Raw genomic sequence first — 9,738 nt, 5'->3', positions numbered from 1 at the left:
TTGGTCACTGTTATTCAAGCTACTCGGAATGTACGATTCACACTGAGGTGAAGAGGAGCGGGGTAAAGATTAAGTTTGGGACTCGATCGGAGGGTGCGGGCTAGCAGCGACAGAAATATGGCTCTCATGATGGGGCTTCTGTCGGCGGCTGCCTCGCCTATACGGTTTAGTATAAGGTCGTTGGGACGCTACTCCATGGTCACAACTCGGTGTCTGACAGCTCGAGGGTATAGTGTCACTAAAGTCAACGTAAGAGAGCCCAGATTACCTAACCAGTTGACATTCATTTCACATAACTGACCGTTTTGAGTTAATTCATATTATGACAAAAGGAAAACAGTCCTGTTAACAAATTCGATAGATAGTCTTATGTGGACTAATGTTAGCTGGCAAGTTAGCAAGTGTATTGTCTGTGGATTGTTTACGTTAGCAAATTAGCTATCATAGCTAGCTAACGTTAAAACTTGTTAATTTGCTAAGTGCAGATAACTGTCAAAGGTATATCAAAAAGGATTTTAGCTAACGCTACAGCAGTTCTTGTGGTTTCCCTGTGTCATTACGAATACTAGGTCTTGTTAAGTTACCAGCTGTGTCATGATGACTAAGCTTCTCTAAAGTTTGTTTTACCTGGTGAGCTGCAGTTGTCCTATTTTGTAACATCTTTTATTCCTTTGTGCAGAGAATCGCATCGAATTACTCAAGACCCTTAGCATACTATGCTAATATCCACCTGAACCACCGACTCCAATACTCTGAATCTCCTAAAAGTAAGCAATTATCCTACTACTTGGTGTCTAGACAGCGTTGTGAAGGGGGCAGTTGGTTGATTAGGTGAATTGTTGTACTGTCCCGTCCCCCATATTCCCCCTGTATTTGTGTGCCCAATTGTGCTGTTTACCGATGTTTTCTTTGCAAAAGTCATACATTTTCCTTGACTGTAGGTGAAAATCCGAAAGAGTCAGAGCCTTCCAGCAGTGGTGGAGGTCGCTCAGGAGATGGAGGCGGTAGTGGAGGTGGGGGTGGGAGAAGAGGAGGGAAGAAAGACTGGTGGAGCCGAATCCAAAAGGTTTTCATTTCTCTCTTTCCTATTTTCCATTAGTCCTGTGCAGATGTGTCTTAAAGCAGACGCCTTTGGCACTGCATGTCAGGTGTCATTCATTCACTTTCTTCATTGTCCTGTTTCTTAAGGGAGATTTCCCATGGGATGAGAAGGACTTCCAGTACATAGCACTTGGTGCAGCTGGAGTGTCTGCCACCATGCTCTATTTATATTTTAGAGACAGAGGGAAGGAGATCACCTGGAAAGATTTTGTCCATCGGTATCTGGACAGAGGATTGGTGAGTGTGTGCCTTAATTGGCACAGGTGTATAGATGCCTGTGGGTTTGATAGCAAAACTGTAAAGAGAAGCTGTGAATTAAGTTTTTGAGATGTCCTATTTTTTGTTTTAGGTGGACCGTTTGGAGGTGGTCAACAAGCAGTATGTGCGAGTTATCTTAGTTCCCAGAGCAGACGCTGGAGATGGGGTAAGTGTCTGATCAGAAGACTGACTATATGTTGTTGTTGTATATATTGTAGTGAGTTGCCACTGAAAATTCTACAGTTCTACATTGCATCTATTAACCAAGTGTGTGTGTGTGTGTGTGTGTGTGTGTGTGTGTGTGTGTGTGTGTGTGTGTGTGTGTGTGTGTGTGTGTGTGTGTGTGTGTGGACAGAGTTACGTATGGTTCAACATTGGCAGTGTGGACACGTTTGAAAGGAACCTTGAGACGGCTCAGCAAGAGCTTGGACTGGAGCCTTCCCGCAGGGTAGCGGTGGTCTACAGCTCTGAGAGTGATGGGTGAGTAGTGTCTTAATGCGGCCTTATTTTGTATTCTGCCTAACTGCACAATTAATTACACCTGATTCACTGACTGCCAACCTTTTGCACAGTGTCCTATGTGTCATTACATAAAATGGATTGCATTTGTTAACTGGACTGACGTTTTCCTTTTGTCATATAACACATGAATTAACTCAAAACGGTCAGTTATGTGAAATGAAGTTAGGTAATCTGGGCTCTCTTACGTTGACCGTAGTGACACTATACCCTCGAGCTGTCAGACACCGAGTTGTGACCATGGAGTAGCGTTCCAATGACCTTATACTAAACCGTACAGAAAGGGTTCATTTAGAACTTTTTTTTATTGTAAGCCTGGGTTTGGCAGGAATGGCAATTGACTAAGCTATTTATATAACTCTTGTAGAGCTTTGTTGCTGTGGCTTTAGTACATGAAACACCATGTGTAATTTGTTCTTTTTTTTTATAGGTCCTTCCTCATGAGCATCATTCCTACGTTGCTTTTGATTGGCTTCCTGCTCTTCACTATTCGACGGGGTCCAATGGCAGGAGGAGGAGGCGGTGGAAGGGGTGGGCTGTTCAGCATGAGCCAATCCAATGCCAAAATGATGAAGGACAATATTGAAGTAAAGTTCAAGGATGTGGCAGGCTGTGAAGAGGCCAAGTTGGAGATCCTTGAGTTTGTGAACTTCCTGAAGAACCCTCAGCAATACAAGGATCTAGGGGCCAAAATCCCAAAGGTACACCACAATGTGCCAGTGGAAGCTTATACAGTTACTGATCTGGCTGCTGATTTACATAATCATAATAGCTTACCATGTGCCTTGATGAAGCAGTCTTATGTGCTGGTGGTTAGTGAGGTTCCCCCTTCACTGTGAAGCACTTTGGGTGCCTTGAAAAGCGCTACATAAATGCAATGTGTTGTTGTGTAATCAAGGCACACATCAGGTCAGGGTAGGTCAGGTTGCTTACAGTTTAAATGTAGTTGGTCAGGAAAAAGAATGGAAACTGCACTGGCAACTGCACTGGATGAATTATATGAATTGAATGCAATTCAATGAGTATGGATTTGCTCTTCCTCCTCTCGCCTTTTCCTATACATCCAGTAGCCCTTTAACTATTTTGATGTGATCCTAATAGAGATTAACTGAATTGTAACTGGCTCTGCTGTCTTAGGGTGCAGTGCTGTCTGGCCCGCCCGGCACTGGGAAGACTCTGCTGGCCAAAGCCACTGCAGGGGAGGCCAACGTCCCCTTCATCACAGTCAACGGCTCGGAGTTCCTGGAGATGTTTGTGGGTGTTGGGCCAGCCAGGGTGAGTGTCACATGCAGTTGATTCAGCCTGTTGAAAATGCTAATACTTAAAATGTGTCCTCACAACTGTTCTGTTATGGGGATTCTATTTCTATCTCTTACTTCAACATACAGTGCAGTCTCATAGTGTTCTACTAGGGGTACGAGTAAGCAGGTGTGATTTGGTTGAGGTTGATGGATGTTTTTGTAAGCTGTTGTTTTGGAACACGTGCTTTGATAGGTGAGGGACATGTTTGCCATGGCTCGGAAGAACGCCCCCTGCATCCTCTTCATTGATGAGATTGATGCGGTCGGCAGGAAGAGAGGCGGTGGGAATTTTGGTGGGCAGAGTGAGCAGGAGAACACCCTCAACCAGCTGCTAGTGGAGATGGATGGTATGTGTGTATGGTGCTCAGTGGTCATTTTATTGGCAGGGCCGGAAGTAAGACTTTGAGAGGGAGTCTCTGTTTACTCCATCTCTAACACAAGCACAAAGCAGAGATCCTGAAGTGTTTTTTTTTCTCCCTCTCCCTCTCTCTCTCTCTCTCTCTGTCTGCCCGCCTCCTCAGGTTTCAACACCAGCACCAACGTGGTGGTCCTCGCGGGGACCAACAGACCAGACATCCTGGACCCTGCACTGATGAGGCCTGGCAGATTTGACAGGCAGATTTATATTGGTATGGACCTGCATATCTGTTTGAGCTGTTGCCTGTAATGTAAGCCCACATCTCTGACTTCCATACAATTTCTATGCATTGACGTGTATGTGTTATATGGAATGCTGCTGTTGTTGACATGATGAAAGGTAGGGAAAATGCCACAGACTCCTGCCAAGATGAGCAGGTCTTATGTAGCCATCTGTCCCTAAGTGAAGATGACTACTAGTCTCCAGATTACAGTTTTTCCTCGATTGTTTGCACACATTTTCTGGAAGCATGCCTAATACTCTCACACAAATAAAAAAACACACACACAATGGGCAAAACCTCTCAATTCTCCTGCAAAATGAAACTTTACATTCAAAACAATGTTATTTCTTCTCAAAATGGTATTTTGTTTTCATATGAATAGACATTTATAAGAACCAGTTGAACACTAGTGTGCTCAATGTAAAACACTATGATGAATTGAAAACACTTCTTCTCCATTCATCATAATTACTTTTTTTGTTCAGTGTTACACTTACTACAGACAATACATACATAAGTGTGCTGTAAAATATTTGAGAATATTGTTTTTATACTCAGAACACACAAATACACTGTAAAAGATATATTTTATTTTTTACCACAAAAACAATGTACACCGTGTACATCCCAACCAACATAAAGTTGCACACACAGTGGTCTACATACAAAACAACAGAAGATTTTACTGTATACAGTTACAGTAAAAAAAAATAATAAAAACAACTATGCTGCATTCTCTCTTTTGTTTCAGTCTGGCCACAGCACCTCATGAAAATTGTGCCAAATCCAGACAATTGTGTGTAGTGTTGTGAAAATAGTGTGTTTTACAACTGCAATTTGAGTGTAAAGCAGGAATTGTGCTTGTAGTTTAGCAGAATTGGTTCAGGGGGTTGGTGCATGAGTTACATGTTGTGGTCATTGTGTCTCAAGTACCAGTTTTTGTGTGTGAACAATTGAGAAAAACTGTAATCAAGATGGTTGATACCTTGCTCCAGTCCTCATAAGGATTTACTACTATTTTAAGGCGTCTGAGAAAGATGACAGTATGTAGCAATCAGTAGCCTAGTTTGTATAGGTTATAATGATTGAACCAAAATATTCTTGGCGCTCACAACATGCCTGCCCCTCAGGTCCACCTGACATCAAGGGCCGGGCGTCCATCTTCAAGGTTCACCTGAGGCCTCTGAAACTAGACCCCAGCATGGACAAGGATGCGCTGGCTCGGAGGATGGCAGCATCCACTCCCGGATTTACAGGTCAGCTGACAAATATCCCTCATGAGACGAGGAAATGTAAAATAATATCCGCTGTGACTTTGTGGGAAGTGCTCCCTCTAACAGTAGTCTGACTTCCTGTGATTTCTATCAGGAGCTGATATCGCCAACGTTTGTAATGAAGCTGCTTTAATCGCTGCCCGATATCTGAATGAGTCTGTCAATGCAAAGCACTTTGAGCAGGCTATCGACAGGGTGATAGGAGGTGAGTTGTTTTTGTTATTGACATTTTGCACTCCCTTACACAGACTAAATTGGATGGTTTAGTATTGCTTTCAACAGTAAAGTGATCACAATAACTGTTATCACTAATGTATTGCAATAATACGCATTATGATAATCTTCCCATCAGTTCCATATCAGTTACCCTCTGCTGCAAGAGAGACAAATGTTGTCATGCCTCAATTTCCTCATTGGCTGTTTAAACCCCTGTCTGACTAGGTCTGGAGAAGAAAACTCAGGTCCTGCAGCCCACAGAGAAGAAGACCGTGGCGTACCACGAGGCCGGCCATGCCATAGTGGGCTGGTTCCTGGAACATGCTGACCCCTTGCTGAAGGTGCTGCATATCGCTTCAGACAGACCAATCACTTTTGGCTATCAGTGCAGACAGACACTTCTCTTTCCTATGTATCGGCTATAAATGCTTCTATAAGTAAACAAATATGTTAATAAGACGTGGATATTACAATTCCTAAAGGAATATGTTAATTGAAGTATTCATGAAAAAATGAATACATTGTTGTTTTCATGACTGTCTAGTATTGGTTACTTGGCTATATTGTTCCTCAAACATGCACCACTCATGACTGTCCTCCTCATCACCACAGGTGTCCATCATTCCCAGGGGAAAGGGTTTGGGTTACGCACAGTACCTGCCCAAGGAGCAGTACCTGTACACGCGCGAGCAGCTGTTCGACAGGATGTGCATGATGCTGGGAGGGCGCGTGGCGGAGCAGGTGTTCTTTGGACGCATCACCACGGGAGCTCAAGACGACCTGAAGAAGGTCACGCAGTCCGCCTACGCTCAGGTATGGAAACACAATTTCACAGTAGCAGATTGCATCTCTCCAGCCCTTGTTTATTTGGGAATAATTAGCTTAAGGATACAGACGCATCAGCATTTACTTGTACATTCAAATGAACTCCCTTCAGTTATTACTTCTGGGAGAGTCACATGTTAGAGACAGAACTGCTAGAGTAGCGCCACAGATGATGTCATTACTTGTAGTTTAATTGGCTTATGTCGTTAAACACTTGCTCAATTTCACTGCAGCATGAGCCTTAAAGGGACACCAGGCAAGCCTGATGCTTTTTCTCTACGAAACTCCCCCTCGATCGGTCTGAAGCTCTTTTCCTTTTCTTTGCATCGGCGGGTACGATACACTGAACTTGCAAGCGGGATATTCTTCCTACAGGCAGTAGGGGCGGGCGAGAGAGTCTTCATTCGCCCTGTAATGAGTCATTTAACCATATACCGACTTAAGAAGATGAGTAATTAACACGAAAACATTGCCTGGTGTCCCTTTAAGTGCATGTACTCTCATAGATTTCTCAAGAGCAAGGTTTTGGTGTACTTTTGAGCCTTGACGGGCCTTAGAAACTAGTTTCTGATTCTGGAAGATCAAGATGTTTGTCCTGTTTAACTGAACTAAAGCATAAATAACCCTTGATATAGGTCTGTATTCCCCTTTCTGTAGTCTGTATTTATCTTTCCAGTGCCCATTCGACTTGCTTTTCAGCCTCTCTTGTCTCTTTCTCTCTCTCAGATAGTGCAGTTTGGCATGAGTGACAAGGTGGGCCAGGTGTCGTTTGACCTGCCTCGGCAGGGGGAGATGGTCATGGAGAAGCCGTACAGCGAGGCCACGGCGGAGCTCATCGACCAGGAGGTGCGCGAGCTGGTGGACCGGGCCTACCAGCGCACCATGGAGCTCGTCCTGGACAAGAAGGACCTGGTGGAGATGGTATGAGAGTCTGCACACACAGACACACCAACACCGAGCACACACCTGCAGACTGACGAATGTTGAATTCATAGTAGTGTCCACTGTGCAGGCTGATGTTAATCTTTGTGCGCACTAAACAGGCTACCCTATATCAAAACTAGATTCACTTAATGGATGCAGAGCATTTCTATTAACTTAAAAATGTCACACTTGAGTTCAACTTTGGTGCTGATGTGAATAGTTAGGGTAATACATATTTACTGTCTGCTACTACTGGTCACCTAAAGAAGTGGTCTATCGCTGTGTGTTTTGGTAAAGGTGGGGAAGAGGCTGTTGGAGAAGGAGGTCCTGGATAAGGCCGACATGCTGGAGCTGCTGGGTGCGCGGCCGTTCGAGGAGCGCTCCACCTACGAGGAGTTTGTGGAGGGCACGGGCAGCTTCGAGGAGGACACCAGCCTGCCCGAGGGCCTGAAGGACTGGAACAAGGAGCGCAGCGACGTCGCTGAGGAGGAGCCCAGCAAGGAGAAGCAAGTGGCCTAACGGCCAGGAGCCACCATCCCCCAGCGGCCTGCCTGCCTCCGGGGGGTACTCTGGGCTGCTCAGCTGAACAATGCAGGGCTTTGGATGGCCAAATCTTTGCCCCTTTGTGTATTTAAATGCAAATGTAGTTTTGATTTTACAGGTTTCAAAGCAAAAGACATCTTCCGAGGCCTTAACAGCAGTGATTTGGTGCTCTGTGTGATGCTGTAGGCAATTTGGTACCTGTGTGTTGTTTTCCCAGTTTTAGCCGATGGTACAGGCTAATGTACAGAATTGAGAGGGTGATGGCACTGTAAAGGAAGACATGTAGATTCAATTGACAGTTAAGACAACTGTTTCTCTTTTAAGGAGTGTATCACATTGGATAAGTACCTTATTTATTAATATGTGAGTGTGGTATACCAAACCAATTTTGTATAAACCGCTGCTTATAAAACTATGAAGCGAAACTTGATCCACACAGTCCATGGAGGCAAAAGTCTTCAGAAGTCTTTCAGTGGTAGACACACCAGCACCTCTACTGTAATTGGATTCAAATGTGTAAACTCAATTCTGGAGGAATCCTCTGGGCATGATCCTAACTAGCGCGGTTGCCTTCCTCGGCTTAGCAAAAACAGTGTTACGAGGGCGAGCTACTGTGTCTCTTACTTCAAAGCCTGGTTGGGAGGTACAGCAACTACCTCCAGTGCCCGGGGTGGAGGTGAGACACAAGGAGAGTTCTATCCCTCCATGGCCTCAACACGTCCATCTTTCAACTCTGCCCTCCCCTCTTTTCACCTCTTCTTTTAACTTGCTTTTGTGATGATGTTAATGGGAACATTCCCTCTTTCTAGTGTCAGGACATTTTGTTGGAATAAGCAGAGAAACCAGGTTGGCGGTAATGGATTCCTCCCCCCCCCCCCCTCACTCCTTCAGTACTTTCACTCCCTCCCTCCCTCCCTCCCTCTCTCTCTCCCTTTCCGTTTCTCTCTCACTGAGGAGGAAGACGGCCCAGCACACAAGTAGGCCACAAACTGGCACTGTCATCCATCACCGCCCTCACCCCACGAGCCCTGGTGCTCCTCGACCAGCCGCCAAACACGCCCCCTCCCCCCCCTAAGTTTCAGGGGCGCTGTTCAAGCTTAGCGCCTGACAGCAAGAGTCATGCTCAAAATAGCCCAAACGTTGTACTCTCAACACAGCAGCAAGTAGGTTTTCAGATGGTGGTAGCATTTCCACATTTCCCTTATAAACAGTGTCAGCAGAAAAGTGTTCAGGGGGCTGCCTGGCTAACGTGCGCCTGGAAGTGATTTGTCTGCAGCTAGCTTCAGTGCCTCCACACACAGACCAGTGCTAACTCTGTCTCCTCATGCACACTTACAGCATACCTTATATAGAGAGTATATCAGGATGGCAGTACCTTACCAGTGGCTGTTGAAAGCAGTGCATATTCCCGGTGTGCTGCATTGGCAGGAAGCCATGGTGATGTTCTCCCCACAAGGTCCTTTTCAGTTCCACTGGAATGGCTTGGGCGAAATGTCGGCAAATTTGGCAGCTCGCTCACTCTCATAAATCTAGGATGTTGTTTTTGTTGACCAAAAATGAAGCTATTTTATATCACCAAATCAACTCTGGAGGTATGATTAAAGAAGGTGTTTCTCCACATCCCCATGCATTCTACACATCATATTTGTCCCAGTAGCCTTGTTTCAGTGTCCACATTATTTAGGTCAGAAAATGAAATTGCCTTGTCAATGATATGTTTAGAATTATCTGTTGTAGACTTGGCTGCATTTTTTTCATATTTGACACAAATCTGCATACTTCACTTCTATCTCTGATTGTGGAAATCATTTGTAGTATCACCACTGAAGATGCCTAATAACTTCACATTCAATGAACATTTGTAAATATGTTTGCATAGATGGTTTAATGTGTACATTTGCTTTATACAAGGAAATGCTGAAAAACCTCCCTGTAAGTCAAATTTCCTCATCATAGGAGCACAAACAAGATGGTCCGCCTGGCGGCTTAAGCAAACAAATGGTGTTGATGTATACAAAACACATACCAGTATTTGGTGAACAAATAAACATTTCAAAGTACCATTCAAATGAGTTTATGTGTATATAGATATTTCCACCTCATTATAACTGGATATTATAGACAGTTATCTAGTAA

At 44.5% G+C, this 9,738-nt stretch overlaps 1 protein-coding gene across 1 annotated transcript; it reads left to right on the top strand.

Annotated features, from left to right (window-relative positions):
- Positions 1–9,671, top strand: afg3l1 (AFG3-like AAA ATPase 1). Its single transcript, XM_076265602.1, has 16 exons — positions 1–249; positions 680–767; positions 942–1,066; positions 1,189–1,338; positions 1,451–1,525; positions 1,715–1,839; positions 2,309–2,579; positions 3,016–3,153; positions 3,373–3,526; positions 3,701–3,808; positions 4,951–5,076; positions 5,189–5,299; positions 5,536–5,651; positions 5,923–6,123; positions 6,862–7,056; positions 7,357–9,671. Exons 1-16 carry the CDS (start codon positions 118–120, stop codon positions 7,576–7,578), a joined length of 2,337 nt encoding a protein of 778 aa, XP_076121717.1. The 5' UTR covers positions 1–117; the 3' UTR covers positions 7,579–9,671.
- Positions 9,672–9,738: the final 67 nt, after the last annotated feature.

This window comes from Alosa pseudoharengus, unplaced genomic scaffold (genome assembly GCF_046254945.1).
Source record: "Alosa pseudoharengus isolate Yale_2024_CS ecotype anadromous, Long Island Sound unplaced genomic scaffold, YU_APseudo_1.1 YU_APseudo_1.1_scf_10, whole genome shotgun sequence".
NCBI lineage: Eukaryota > Metazoa > Chordata > Actinopteri > Clupeiformes > Clupeidae > Alosa > Alosa pseudoharengus.
Note: the sequence above shows the minus strand (reverse complement) of the source record. Positions and strands in the feature narration are given on the sequence as shown.